Source organism: Symsagittifera roscoffensis, chromosome 4 (genome assembly GCF_963678635.1).
Source record: "Symsagittifera roscoffensis chromosome 4, txSymRosc1.1, whole genome shotgun sequence".
In the NCBI taxonomy this organism is placed as follows: Eukaryota; Metazoa; Xenacoelomorpha; order Acoela; family Convolutidae; genus Symsagittifera; species Symsagittifera roscoffensis.
In genome coordinates this window covers 6699392-6714998 of record NC_087065.1, presented here as the reverse complement: position 1 = coordinate 6714998, position 15607 = coordinate 6699392, and the positions used below count along the sequence as shown (strand labels likewise).

General features: G+C 33.5%; 2 protein-coding genes across 3 annotated transcripts; both read left to right on the top strand.

The window, feature by feature from the left end:
* Window positions 1–442: 442 nt before the first annotated feature.
* Window positions 443–2532, top strand: LOC134844198 (UDP-glucuronosyltransferase 1-6-like). Of its 2 annotated transcripts, none has more exons than XM_063860768.1 (2): window positions 443–844; window positions 1260–2532. In XM_063860768.1, exon 2 carries the CDS (start codon window positions 1266–1268, stop codon window positions 2316–2318), a length of 1053 nt encoding a protein of 350 aa, XP_063716838.1. In that variant the 5' UTR covers window positions 443–844; window positions 1260–1265; the 3' UTR covers window positions 2319–2532. The 2 variants fall into 2 exon arrangements, with proteins under 2 accessions (XP_063716838.1, XP_063716837.1); XM_063860767.1 differs by having other exon boundaries at window positions 443–930; window positions 1231–2532.
* A 7851-nt stretch (window positions 2533–10383) lies between these two features.
* LOC134844717 (UDP-glucuronosyltransferase 2B15-like) lies at window positions 10384–14456 on the top strand. The gene is made up of 4 exons (XM_063861531.1): window positions 10384–10922; window positions 11283–11383; window positions 11782–12727; window positions 14360–14456. Exons 1-4 carry the CDS (start codon window positions 10549–10551, stop codon window positions 14454–14456), a joined length of 1518 nt encoding a protein of 505 aa, XP_063717601.1. The 5' UTR covers window positions 10384–10548.
* The last annotated feature ends 1151 nt before the right edge of the window (window positions 14457–15607 follow it).

Sequence of the window (15607 nt, the reverse complement as noted above, 5' to 3'; positions counted from 1 at the left end):
CTTTTTGGGGCATCTTGAAAAAAACGAGGAGTAGATCATAGTTTTTTTTTTAGCTTTCGGGGTGCTCAAAAGTTCAATCACGGTGGACAGACATGAATTCAAAAGAAGAGAAATTGAATCATAAAAAATTTTTCAACGCAAGCAATCTTTTTCAACGCAAGCTATGTGTTTTTCAAGGTATTTTTCAACGCAAGCTATCTAAATGAGGCATCCAAATCAAATATTTAGGCATCGAACAAGTTTAAATGGGTTGTCCATAATTTTATTTAAATTTTATCAAACTGTTAGCGAAACAAAACGGCATGGTCAAAACTCCTTGAAGGCAATTTTGATTTAAGTTAACTAATGTCATTGAGATCTTTAGCGAACCCAAGTAAACAGTGTTAAAGTCGACCCAGCCGAATATTGACCTTTTGAAGTGCTTCAAGCTTAAATTGACTAATTCACATCGTAAACCCATCCATATTTAGTTCTTCTCAAATTAACTTTTTGAACTTGTATTATCTCGGTCCAATTTTAGCCCCAACGTACTATTGTGAATCATGGATTCAAAATGGGTGATATTTTTTGCTTTTTTGGTACAATTTTGTGGTGCTATTAACATATTATTTTACATGCCTTGTATTGGTGGTCATTTTAGTACCATGTCAACTTTACTTGCACCATTATGCAAAACGAACAATTGCACAGTTTTCGAATCCGCCAAAATGTGTGAGCGAAAACTTGAATCTTTCCACAAAACTGTCAAATTTGATGTAATTAAAGGTCACGGATTACCTGATGAGTATTCTTTTCAAGGCAACTTGAACTTTTTGCTCACGATTTGCGATTTTTTATCTGATATGTACGAATATGCGTTTGATTCCTTATCAGAAGTTATCGACCAAAACCCTGGAAAATTTGACCTTCTAATTACTGATAGTTCAGCAGGTGCAAATACGATAGTTGGGTCCCAAAAGTATGGATACTATGGGTCTCAAAAATTATGTGTTTTTTTTTTAAATTTTAAAAACAGCTTGTTTTTTTATTTTTGTGTTTTCCAATTTTAATCAAAATGACATGAAGGATTTTGAGAACATACCGATATTTGAAGAGAATTCTTTTTTAAAATGTATTAATAAATAAACTTAGAAAAATTCTCGCTTAAACTTTTTATGAATTTGACAGGAACTGTCTTTCTTGTTTTTCTTTTTGTGTGGATCGAACTATCATGCTTACACTGTTCTGTAGTTTTGGGTAGTCTTCTGATCGGTGAAAAGTACGACATGCCTATGATCATCCAAAGTCCAGGAATTCCAGGAGGTTCTGAATGCGTGCAAGACAAATGGCCAGTTAATATATTCGAACTGTACATTCTCAAGCCTTTCGTTTCAAAATGCCGAAAGTTTATTGAAGACAAGAGAGCCGAACTAAACCTCCCGAATTTGGATTTTCAAGGTGGTTTTTTGGGCACCGAATATTCCGATCGGTTTCCAATGTTTGTTCCGACTTCGCCTTCTGTGTACCCTAAGCCGCACCCGAGCGTAGAACATGTTTATTTAGGAGGACTTCGTGATGAAAAGTTGCACCCAAAGTTAAGTCCGGAATTAGAATTATGGATTGGCAAAAATGGCAAAGATATCGTATACATATCTCTTGGAACTCATTCAACGTTAGAAAACGAAGAGTTGAAAACCTTTGTGGAAAATCTGAAAAGTCAGTCAAAGCTAAGATTTATTTGGTCGCTAGGTCTTGGACTTGAAAATAAAGCAAAATCTCTGAATATATTTGATGAAAAACATGATTCTGTTTTTCTGAGCAACTATTTGCCTCAATATACGTTGTTGGGTCACCCGTCTGTGAAAATATATGTATCACATTGTGGTTTGGGCTCAATGGTCGACCAAATTTCCCGAGCAATTCCGGGTATTTTTGTGCCCCAATTTGGCGACCAATTTTCAAATGCAGCCAAACTCGTAAGCCTTAAAACTGGAATAACCCTAAAGGAATTCAAATTCGAACTGTTATTTGAAGCCATTCAAATGGTGACCAGGAATTATGAGAGCTTCAAGAAAAATTTAATTCTTCTTCAGAACGAGTTCAAACAATACGAAAATCATGAGGCGATAAATGAGTTTGCTCTCAAAGTTGCGTCGAGGAAGAAATTATCGATCAAGACCAAATTGCCATATCAGGTAAACTGTGCTCGAGTTGCAATGTTTTGGAATCTGATTAAGGTCGTGTTCACAATTTTGGGAACGTGCTTGCTTTATTTGATTTGCAAACTGCTTTGGAGATGTTGTAAGAAAAGAGCCAAAACCCAGAAAAAGAACAAATGATTACGAATACATTCAACGAAAAATTTTTGAAGTTTTTTTAATATGGTACTTAATCAGAACAGGCAAAAAGTCAAAATCGAGAGTTGCGTACATTCAAATGAGAAGATGCATCGCTCATTCACTCATTATTGTATAAAACAACCATGTTCAACAGTTTACAACAAAGACAACTTGGAAAATAGTTAACTCGAAAAATTTAAGGAAAGCGGCGATTCCCAACAAAAAAGTTATTGAACAAATCTTTGTAACAATAATCTAGATTAGTTTCAATAAAAAATATTCACGCGCGTTATACCACATGTGCAGAGTGTAAGCGCAGCGAAGACAATGTCGCTTTTTAAACTAAATCTCAAACTTAGCGAGCTGCCGCTTTTTTTTTAATTTCGATAATTGCGAGGTTTTTCTTCCAAGTTGTCACAGTACTTGAATTTCTATATACCACGTTTATACTCTCTTTGTAAAAAAGTCAATTAAAATTTTTTTTAAAAACGATAACTTTTTAGAAAATGGTATTCGACAACGAGCCCATTTAACTTAATTTATGCGCATTTCAAGTTTATAAATTCAGTATTAAAGGTAAAGGCGACTCAGAAGTTGCCTGGTATAAGAAAAAGCCTCCGTCAAATTGTCTGAGTTCTTGGAGCGTGAGAAGCTATATCTTGCAATAAACAATCGATTGCGGGAAAATTAGATCAGGTATCAATTTAAGATAGCTTCGAAGAAGATCAATCCAAAAACTGTTTGTTTGAGTTTTTACCCTGATTCAGATCTTTGCTGTTACCGCTGACAGATATTTTGAATATCGCTTCAAGCTTTGCCGAAGCAAAACGATGCGGAAAATAGCTCCATTTTAAATGGACGCGCATACTTTTTTCTGTTACTTTAAGCACATGTGATAAATTCTAAGCAGTGTGGTAAACCGAACATTTTTAGCACCATCAGAGGCCTAATTTTTAGACAAAATTTATATTTTGACACCAACAGTGCGTATAGTTTTTTTTTTAAATGCTATTTTTAAAGGACAACCTGCGTGCCCGTACCCAGTAAATTTTCTAAAACAGATCTGAAATTCTTTATTACGGTCAACGTATTACGAGTCTCCTTTTTACAAATTTCTAGTCTCATAAAAAATAGTGAACCAAACAGAGTTTTTAAATCAACGCAAACAATTTACTTAAACCAGAAAACTCTGCATGCAACAAAGCACAAGTTCGTCGAAAACCGCTAATTTTCAGGAAAAATTGTTTGAAAAAAAATTTTGTGGAATAAAATAAAATAAAATTGAAAAAGTATCTGCCCAAGTACATAGATTTATATATAATGTTTAAAAACAAGTTCGTCTTCATGTGTGACGTACAAAATTTAATTTTTCTTTTCTGACTCGAGAATACATCAGAAGGCAATGCTGCCTGTGGGGTGAAGACTCTGCAAGGATTCTTCAATTCTTGTCTAAAATGAATGGGAGAAAAACCATATATTACTTCTTTTTCTGTTTTCAATGACCCACAAATTTACCTCATTAAATAAACTTGGTCGTCAAATAAATTTTAATCTAATAAATAAATTACTGACGAAATTGTTTTTAAACGTTATATATAAATCTATGTACTTGGGCAGATACTTTTTCAATTTTATTTTATTCCACAGTTTTTTTACAAACGATTATCCCTGAAAACTTGGCAGGTTGAATAGTGTTCTTATTCTGTTTACGAGATATTTTGACCTATGGTTAACGTTTGGGTAATTATGGGTAATTTTTGTTTTCAACTTTTTTTCACTTGATTGATTGTATTATTCACTTCAGCAGTTGATATGCTTCCGTTCAATTTTCAATCGTATGTCTTTTTTAATACTTGACTAAGCAGTTTGATCATTTCATATGCATGTAATTTAAATGTGTAAAATTTTTGTCGAACTCATATCTCGAGAGCTTTTTTTCAGATTTTTGCTTCAAGAATCAGATCCAGAAAAACTTTTTTGTATCAATTAACCATTTTGAGATCAACTTTTGCAAAACTGCCGTTGAATAAAGCTCCATACTATAATAATGGCTCAACACAAGTTTGTACAGCCTGAGCATATTTTAATACTGAAAAACATTTTAGCTTAATACATTTTCCCAGCTAGTAAGTTCAGTTTTGTTTTTATTTTAACAAATCTGGTTTGTAGCTTGAAGTATTATCCAAAATTTTGCCGGAGTATTTGGTTTTTTTAATGTTTTTCAAATGTTTGATCTAATAGTACTGAATCGACATCAGTCGTTGATTCTGAGAAGTTTTTGTGTTTAATTGTTTAATGTCAGTAAATTTTTATCTAATCAATTAGATCTGTGTGTTCAAGTTCTGGCCATGAGTTCTAAAATAGAGGAAACGTGATTATTCAATGTTGCAACATCAGCGATCATTTTGACTTACTGTGTTGATATACATTGGGTAAGTAACTAATATGCAGTATGAAAATTAATGGTCCTAAAACTGACCCCTGTAGAGTTAACGTTTTCTGTTTCGGTATTTTTTCTTCCAACATCAAAAATTGAAAAATTGATTTCTGTCTGTCAAATAAGATTTCAATTATTCTAACACTGGTCCTCTTAGCCCGTTTTTATAGAATTTTACTTCCAGATGTCTATGCGTAGTATAACTAGTTTCTGATCTGTGTTTTTTTTTCAATTGATTCCATGAAAGTATGATCAATGCTCTTTTATCAAAGTTTGTACAAATTTAATATTTATTTTTACAAAAAAATAAAATCTTTCAGTCAAAAATTTTCCATCCTTCTGTATTCAATTTTTTAAAAGGTGAGAAAAATTTTCTGATCACAGGTGTTTTTTCCTGTGACCAATTTCAACTCCATTCAAATAACCAACTGTTTTTACAGTCATTCAATATAATCAAAAATTATTGATGCATTAGAAGTTATATCAGCAAAATCTAACTCCATTCCGGTAGAAAAGTTTTTAGAATAGGGGTGGGAGAGATTAAAAAACAACAGTTTTTTGTCATTTGTTTTAGTTGTGGCTTGTATCATAAGCTTACTGCTTTGTCAAAAGGACTGCTTTCATTAAAAAAAAACAGTATACGCTGTTCGCTACTTTTTGGCGATAATTATCTACATGGAAAGTTTTTGTAAATCTGTAGCTCTGGCCATTTTTCGATGAAAAATGTTTTTTGGGAAAATTTTGAGACTCATGCAGAGAAAAAAATTTCAGCTCGAACAAAATTCATATCAACGAAGTTAATATCCTTTTATTTATAAACCAACAGTAGTCCCAGAACAATTGTTTTGAGATGAAATGCCCCCGCTTGAAAACTTATCTCCGTTTTTTTTCAATTTTTTTTATGACCACTTTCAACTCTAACTAATCAACTAACAGCTTTTGACATTCATTAAATACCATGCAAGAATTATAAAAATTTCGCTGAAAAATCAAATGAAGTTTCAATGTTTATACGGGATCTCAGGAAGTTAGACGTTACCATGAAACAAGGAAGAATCAACTCACAATATATTCCTACACATTTGTAGCTTATTATCATCATAAATTATTAGTAATTGTAATTTAGTCGAGAATTACTACGAAATGTTTTTTGAGACTTTTATTCTGTTTAGATTTCCTAGAAATGCAATTTTAACTAGACAAAGTCGCAAGTCAAATTATTGAATACTGGTGGAGTTTCAAAGCATTTCAAGCTGAAGCGATGATTTCAAAGTTGAAAATCTTGAAACAAAAGCATGATCTAACAAAATAATTTACAAATTTTGGAAATTTTGTCCCCTCCTAAAAACTATGAATCAGCCCCTGTTTTCCGTAGCATCCTGACATCCATTGAAAGAGCAATATTAGGCTTACACTGATTTCTTATCTAAAATCGTACAAAAGGTAACAATCTGATTTTTATGAGCAGGATAATCTAGTCTAGGTGTTTATTGAGTTAAAACGCATTTATTACATTTGCGATATTGAGTTAAAACGCATTTATTACGTTTGCGATAAGCAAGGGTATTACGTTTGGGTAGTCGACTCTTATTTCCGTGAATAACTTGGTTAACAGGACCCTTTTCATCTGACTCCTTTGCTAAGAGACTCTATTAGCAAAACATTGTCGCTACAGACCCATATTGTGCTTCTTGGTATTTCAATTATCTGTCCAGTTTGAAACTTTCTCAGTATGATGATTGTATTTTTACCAACTCAATTTGCTTAAACTTCATTTTTTTCATTTTCTATTTTCAAGCTTGATAGGCTTCAGCCTATGATAAATCCGAATTTAGTGACCTCATTTTGCGTCTTTCAAAAAAAAACATTTGTTTTGTTGGTACGTTTCGAGGTTTAGGGGGAATTGATAGACATTTTAGGTTCTGTTGAATTTTTTCGGCTTCAAAATTTTCTGCTAAGGTTTTTCGGTTTTTTTGTAAACTTTCTTTGATGCTTTTTTTCTACATTTTTTTGATTTATTATCTTTTTTTGTTCAAAAACTAGCTTTTTTTATCTAGTTTTTTTTGTGTTTTTCGATTTTTTTTGCTTTCCTGGTTTCGGATTGCAAAGATGTGAGACTCAGCTTTGTCTCTGTGTGCAACAGTGTCAAAAGTCTTTAATGAAACTCAGACGTTCAAGCAGTTTTTGTTAAAACTTCTAGACTTCTCCTTCTAATATTTCCTTCTAGCAAAACTCAGTAAACATTAAAGTTCGCGCTCTATTCTTGCTTTCTGCACGCTCCTGCGGATAAATCGAGAGCCCAGATATTTTTTTTTGGATAATATGCAAAGAGTTTATCACTATTCTAACTGTTTGTGAGATTATCATTAGTTCGCTATTTTTTTATCACTGAAAATCAAAATGGCATTTAAACAATTATTTAGGGCAAATTTTCTGTTTTAAGTTTTCACCTTGAATTTTTGCATATAAGAAAGCTCTCCATCTAATGCGTGATCTGCCTTGGTGTTAAGTTTTGTCATGAAGTCTCAGTCAAGATTGACTGTTTGACAGAAAAAATACAGTTTAACATTGTCTAGACTTCGCCTCAAACTTGTCTTGATAGGATTTTACCGCATTTTCCATCTCGTAGCTAATTTGACAAATTTGGAATTTTCGGACCCAATTTGGAAACTTCGGATTCATTTTTAATGCTTTTTCAAAGTTTCAATTTCATTATTTTTGAAAAAAATATATCAGACTTCTAATAAATCTATTAAGTTCTTATAAAAGCATTTGACCGCTACAAAGAGGTAATTAACTGAAAAAGTCAAAATGAAATAAAAAAGCAAGCTACTTATCAAAAAAGAGAGTAAAAAAAACGTTTTGACAGAGAGATAGCACTTAACAGAGTGATTTTTCTCTGTCCACAGTTTTGCATGACCTTTCGATGCTTCACACAAACATGAGACATAATTTTTGTCCAAAAAATTAGCGCATGTAATCAAAAAATTTTCCACATGAGCTAACTTCTATTTTTATTTAATTTTATCAATCCAAACTTCATGCTACTATTTTATAGCAAAAAGTTAGAGCAGACATCTTAAAAGTCAAAGGGGAAGTTACCAATTCGGAACATTTTTTTTCAAGCAAAGTTAAAAAAGTGCTCCATTTTTTTCCTCTTCTTTTTTTAGGCGTGATAGGTTTCTGCATATTTGAAATCGGATGAGTTGCCTCTTTTTGCATCGTTCAACAAGAGAAAAATTTGTTTTGTGGGTACGTTTTGAGGTTTAGTGTAGCTTGATACATTTTACAAGTGCTGTTGATTTTTTTTCGGCCTATTACAGTTTTCGAATTTTTTATCACCTAGTAAAGTTTCTTTGACGTTTATTTAACAATCTATTGATTTATTAGCTTTTTATTTCATAACTAGCTCTTTTTATTTTGACAGATCTAGTTTGTGTTTTTCGATTTTGTTCGACTTCCTGAATTTGCATTGCAAAGGTGTGAGACTCAACCTCGTCTCTGTGTTCAACAGTGTCAAAAGTTTTCTAATGAAAATCAGAAAATCCAGCAGTTTTTGATAAAACTTTTAGACTTCTCTTTCTATCTAAATTTGTGTCTTTGATTTATTTAAGCAAAACTCAGTAAACATTAAATTTTGCTCTCAATTTTTGCTTTCTGCATGCTCTTGTGGATAAATCGGAAGCCCACCCACTGTTTTTTGGATAAATTGCAAAGTCTGCAATGCACTGTCAAAAGAGCAAACAAAATGATACCGCTGCTTTAGGAAGTTTTTAAACATAAATTCAAGCCTTTAATTCCAAAACAATTTTCATTCAGCAGCAATCTGACATGAAATTTCTTATAATGCAAAAAAAACACATAAAACTCTGGCAAAAAACTAAAAACGAAACTTCAGAGAACTATTTTTAATTAGGTTCAGCTTAAAGATGAGAGTTTTTTTCAAAAACTTAAGATGTTGTCCGAAACTTTGTGATTTTTGCATGCCATTTTGAGTGAGTTTTATAATTAGTAGCAAAAAGTTTGGCGAGACAAAAATAATTAAAAAGAGCAAATGACCTTTTTCAGACAATTTTTACATGCAAAAGCTAATTTTTCACTCAGAAAATATGTCTCAATGTCACCTGAAAATCGAAACTTGCATGCAAAAATTGTTCAAAATTGGCAGATTGCTCTTTTTAATTATTTTTGTATGTCCGAACTTTTTGCAACTCTCTATAGCGTCGAATTGAGTCATGTTTTCTGTCGAAAAAATTAGCTTAAAAAATTATGTCTGTGATCGACTGGGTATTTTTGGCGTAATTTTTAATTAACTAAGAAAAGCCAAAATGACCCATTTTTGGGGTAAAATTTTGGGCCCGAATTTCGCAAAACAAATTCAATTATATTAATTCCGCTGAAATTTTAAGCAAGTTTTGTATTCATAAGTTTTCACCTAAACTCAACCCAATCGGAGAAAAAAGCGTTTTAAATTTCAAGTTTAATGCGTTTTGTCCGGTAAATTCAAATCAGCATTGTATATCTCAATGTCACCTAAAATTCAAATCTGCATGCAAAAATAGCTCAAAATTGGCAGATTTCTCTTTTTAATTATTTTTGTCTGTCCAAACTTTTTGCAACTCTCTATAATTATAGCTTTTAACGAATTCATCGGACAACGAATTAAATTTCCTAATTAATTCTGGCCTTCAAAAATAAACGAAATCGAAATACTTCTTTAAAGTTTTCCTTTTGCCTTTTGTCGGTATTTAGTGTTTTTTTTACTCTGAAAATTTACATGGCAATTCGTTGTTGAATGAACAACATTTTTTAATTGTATATTTGAAATAAAGCAAATATCAAGTGCTCCGGAAAAACGCTGTCATTTGCTCTTTTATCGGTTCAAATGCAGCTTTGAAAATTCGATAGCAGCTTTTACGCCATTTCACTCCCTCAAGGTCAGAATTGTTTCAAAAACTTTAGTTATAATTGTTAAAAGCTATAACGTTGGAATGCAACATTTTTTCCGAAATCGGTCAATTGTTCTTTTCCATTAATTCTGTCCGTTATAGTTAAAAAAATAATTTGCTCTGTTATCGCTTGACCTGTTCCAAATTTTTGAAGCTCACTACAGTACTCGCTTGAACTATTTGTATAAAACAACAAACTTGAAATTGAAACGAATTTTTCCTACATTGGGTTGAATTTGGACGACACAATTTTCTCCGCCTTTCAACAAAAAAATTGGGGAAAAAAATTAACCCAAAATCTATCAATTTTAGTTTTTTCAGTCAATAGCAAAGCACAAAAGAACCACTGGCTCAGTTGCTGACAAAAATGTACCAAAGTGGGCCTCTCTTTGTCTAAAGTCGGCCGATATGGAAAAAAAACGTGCTTTCAATTTGAAGTTTGTTTTTTTGTCCAGATAATTGATATCTGCACTGTTTTTTGCAGAAAATTTGTGCTTGCAAACGGTATTCTTCAGATAAAATGTATGTCTGAGGGCTGACCGAAATTTCAAATATGCATGCAAACTCTACAAAAAACTGATTGATTATTCCGTTATTCAATTCTGATGATTCCAATTGTTTGCTACTTGTCCGAGTGTTTTTAAATAGCTTCATTTTCGGTGTGATTGTTTAAGTTTGAAGTTCGACGTTTAATCGAAAATTTAATAGGCGTGAATTCAAGATTTGTTGGTTCATGTACCTCATAAAAAACACAAAAAGAATGCAAAAGCAAATCGCATAACCGCAAAGTATAAAATATATACGTGTTGAGTTTCGTTGAATTTTCGTTTATCGCTGCAAAAAAATGTATTCAGTCTACAAACTCTGCGTAATTTTAGCCGCTTTCCTGCTTAATGAGGCGTCGGCTGTGAATATTTTATTCTTCGTACCCTGTTATGGCGGCCATTTTGGAACCATTTCTACACTTTTGGTCCCACTTTGCAAAACTAACAAATGTACTGTTTTCGAATCTGCAAAGTTATGCGAGAAAAAATTAGAATCATTCCGCAAAATCGTCAACTTTGAAGTTATCAAAAACCACGGTTTGCCTGATGAATATTCAATCAGGGATAGTTTGGAGTTTTCTTTCAATGTGAGCTCGCATCGTATTGAGTTGTACGAGTTCGGGTATGAGTCACTGACCGAAGTTTTGGAGGATCGTTCTCGGCCAGTTGACAGGTAAGAACGAGAATTTTTTATTTAGATAGCTATATTCACCAAATCTTGGCGTGCTGATTATCCGAAACAAGAAATATCTATACACGAGGACATTAAACGCGAGCTTTTTTTATGTAGAAAATGTTTGCACGGGAAATCAGTTCGGTAATGTTGGTATGCAAAAAATTTAATAGGCTATTTTGTTTTCAAAAGTCACGAAGACCATGCAAAATTTATTTTTATGAACAATTATTATTAATATTGCTGCACCCGAAAAAAGATATTTTGGAAAACAAATTGGTGTTTTCGCAATCCTTGATTTTGCTTAAGTCCCTAGGCTGAAGTGATTATTCCAGTTAAACTGCACCTGCTCATATTTAGCCGTTTCGACATCCTGATAACTGACAGTGCAATTGTGTCGACATTGACAGTAGCCGAAAGATTCGATCTACCAGTCATTGGCCTCAGTATTGGCGTCCCCGGTTGGTATAAGTAAGATACACGAGTCCCCTAAATTTATAAGAGACATGGGTTAATAATAAAAATAATAATAAATTGTTTCCAAACGATATCTAGTTACAAAGTTATTTATAAAAATTTATAAATACAAATTAGAATCGTTTGGGAGAACACCATTAAGCCAACAAGGCCCGTTTTCAGGTGTCTCATTAAGCGGAGAACAAAATAAGTACTTAAATTTTTTAATCCAATGCAATGGATTTTCTACCGGTAACCATTTTTTAAACATAAAACATCTTTATTCGCACCTTTAAACCATTCTCTATAAAAACATTTCAAGAACCCTGAGAGAAATGGGTCTCTTTATGGATAAAACACATTAAGGACCTTAAGGACCCTTGTATCATACTTTTACCCCCAGGTGGAGTTGAGTGCATTGAAGATAAATGGAAGTTTGCCATGCATGAATTATTCTTGTTCAAACCCTTCGCTAGAAAGAGCTGGCAATGGCTGAAAGAAAAAAGAGACTCCTTAAAGTTACCGGAACTTGAGTACCAAGGAGAGTTTTTGACGACCGAATACACTGATCGATTCCCAATGATGATTCCAACTTCTCCGAAAATATACCCAAAACCTCACGAAAAAGTTGAACATCTCTATATTGGTGGTTTGAGAAAGGAAGAATCGTATGCAGAACTGGACCCGGAAATCGAAAACTGGATTTCCAAAAACGATTTGGACGTAGTTTACATGTCGCTAGGAACTCACGCAAAATTGGACGAAGATTCTTTGAACGAAATTGTGACTAAATTGAAAGCTCAAAAAAAGTACAGGTTTATTTGGTCGCTGGATCTTGGACTGGAAAAAATTGCAGAAAAAAGTGGAGTTTTGTCGGAAACAACGGACAATCTTTATTTGACTGGATACCTGTCGCAATTTATTTTGCTGGGGAATTCTAAAGTCAAAGTTTTTGTGAGCCACTGTGGCTTAGGGTCGATAGTTGATCTAGTTTCGAGAAAAATTCCTGGAGTTTTCTTGCCTCAATTTAGCGAGCAATTTGCGAACGCTGCAAAACTGGATAGTTTATCCGTCGGAGTAACACTAAAAGAACTCAAGGTCGAAAAACTTTTAGAAGCTATCGATCAAGTAATTGGCAACTATTCCGTTCACCAAAAAAGCCTGAATAAACTTGCAAATCAGTTTTCATCATACGAAAACCATGAAAAAATTATCGAATTTGTCGACAAAATTGCATCGAGAAAACATGTTTCAATGTGGCAAAAGTTACCCTATCATGTTCATTGTTCAAGAATTCACGTTGGCTGGCAAGCTCTCAAAGTAGCTATAGTTCTGATAGCTCTGATTATGTTATGGTTGGTTTGGGGAATTTTGTGTTGTCTTTGTTGTAGAAAAAGAAGCGTAGACATTAACAAGAAAGAAAATTGATTTGCTGTCGTCACTCAAATGGCGTTCGAAAAACATGTCATCAAATTTAGACCATCGAAGTTTCATGACAACCATTTGTTTTTTGAACGCCATTTGAGTTACCTAGGAAAACTACATTTCGATCGACACCATTGATGCAAATCTTCTGTAATGATTTTAGAAAATAAGCATCAATTGTATCGATCGAAATTTTGTTTTCCTAGGTTCTCGTATGTTTCTTCTTGATGTTAAAACAAAGCATTTATAATCCATATGTGTAAATTTCTCAATTATATCATCTAAAAGTTTATATTGATTACATACTTTCAGAAATTCAATAAAATTTTTGATGCCATTTCAAATATGCCAAACTTAAGATAACAGTCGACCCGGGTTATGATAACAGTGAGTAATGAGGATTTATTTACCTGCTGAAGATACCAAGTAAAATTATGAACTAAATTACGAAAGATAGGCGCACAATTTGTTATGTATAGGTCTCTGGAATCCAGAGACTAGTCTTGAAACATGAAAAAATTTGTCGGAACGATCAAAAAAACGAAATAACAAGAGAAAAAAAGAGATCGTCGTTCTTGCAGAATCCGCTCACATTTCACTAAAGAAACATTTTTGCCTCGTAACGAAACAAGGGCTGTAAAAATCTTTTTGAAAAAAGCACAAGGCTTTAAAAAAAATTTGTTGAAAAAATTATAACGGCACCGTGGTGTAACGGAAAAAATGTAGCGCTCCATAATATCATAACAAAAGCCTTTCATGATGGCACCATCCACCAAGGATGCGACCCCCTGCCGGTCCAAAAGTCTCTATTTGGCTAACTGACCCTTAAATTTTTCTAAAGGTGATTTCGGCGCCAAAGTATACTAATTTTAAGTGGGGACCGCGCGCCGAAAAAACGCAATTTTATGATCAAAATGTTCCAAAAAGTTCCTAAAAACGCTTTTTTGGCCTTTTCATAAAATCGCCTGCAGCGCAGAAAATTTTAATCAAATAGGGACTTCATAGTGATTTGGTGGAGCTCAGAAAATCAAAATGGTTGACCTAAAAAAAGGTAGACAAAATGTAAGAATTTTTTTTTGAAAATCCGTCCCCCCACCTATCGAGAAAATCCTATGTTCTCCCCTGCTACCATCATTACTTGGCGCGATGATATTTTTATTGGAATTCAGAAAAATGATACATCGCTAAATTCACTAATGAATTTGTCTTTTGACTAACTGCTAGTTGATTTGTTAATTTCATTAAATTCATTTTGAACTATACTGATTCTATAGCAGCCTGCTGACTTATAAATTGTTCAAAACCTAATAACTCCATTCCTTGTTATGTATTTTTGTCAGTGTTTTTTTTAAATTTCTGTGAATACTAAGACTCCAGAAAAATTGTTTTTAAAGTTTATTCCAATAAAAATTAAAATTGCAAGAAAACGCAACAAGACTGATCAAGACTGCTCGACTGCGTGCATCAGGACCAAACCTTGAATATTCCGGCCGCCATTTACTTGGTCTCAAATAATTTTTTAGTAAATTAAGTATTGGCAAAACTATGAATTTTAGGCTGATCAAATTAAAAATTCAATGTTACAATTTGAGTCGTGAATGGAATTTTTTAAAGACAATCGCTGCCTCAATTCAGTTTGAAGCGATTTTGTAGTGCAGGATATTTCACCACGCCTGTAAATTTCATAACGAGGAGTTTATACAGATTCGTGGTAGGATACTATGGTGGTGTGCACTCCCGACCGGGGCCATGAAGATCAAAAATTCTATCCTCCGAGGTACCACAAACTTGTGAAGTTGGTCTGAACAAAGAAACACAACCCGACCGCGCATATTCCTCATTTTGTTCCTCAGGTTATTCAGACTCGCTCTTTGTGAGCAGACTTGCTGCAGTTCGAATATAGTACAAAAATACCTACGCAGCGTATTGAAATATGTGTCATTCTGTCTGATGAAACATGAAAAATGGTAAAAATTGACGATTGAAGTAGGAAAGAGTAATCAGGTCAAATAATTGGAAATGACCCTCGGGAGAATTAATGTGAATTATGTTTGAGAAAGTCAGGGACATGAAAAAATGAAATTTCTTTCAAAAATGATATGCGAATTTCCAATTCTCAGAAATGTAACACGGGACCATTTTTGGGGGTAAAATGACAAAAGGTCGAACAACCAAAAAGGACGAAAACAGGCAAAACAAAAAACAGTCTTCCAAACAAACCGTCGAAACAGATAACATAGGCATTTAAATTGGAAAGGTTGAGCTGTTAATACGACTGTTAGCTCCCCAAGCAGTGTGTTCAAACAAGCGTCAAGTGACTGATTTTGAGCAGATCCGTACCCGCCTGTTTCAGGAACATAAATAGATAACAAAGTTATCTGGGAAATACCTGACCCGAGTCTTTAGGACTTTGATTCTGTTCACGCTAAGTTGATACATGTTAACTGCTGAAGTGCTTTGAGCGTGTTAATTTATTCTATCTTAATAAATTTTGTTTCATAGCGCGTAATTAAGAGTCAGGAACGTTCAATTCATCTGTTATGGATTCAATGTGTAATTACCAGACGTTAGGTTATCTCGCATATATGCAAAAACTAAGTTAGCTCCGTTTCGTTCGGCTGATAGCCTTGAATTCAAAATGCGTTCGTTTCCTCTCGATTGCAGCAAAACTAAGTGGCTACCCGGATTGACCAAAAATGCTACTCATACAATTTTCATATATGGAAAAATCCTAGTCATACACTTTTCATGCAATTCCATTAGCACAGAAAATTGCATGAAAAGTCTATGATTAATGATTTTTC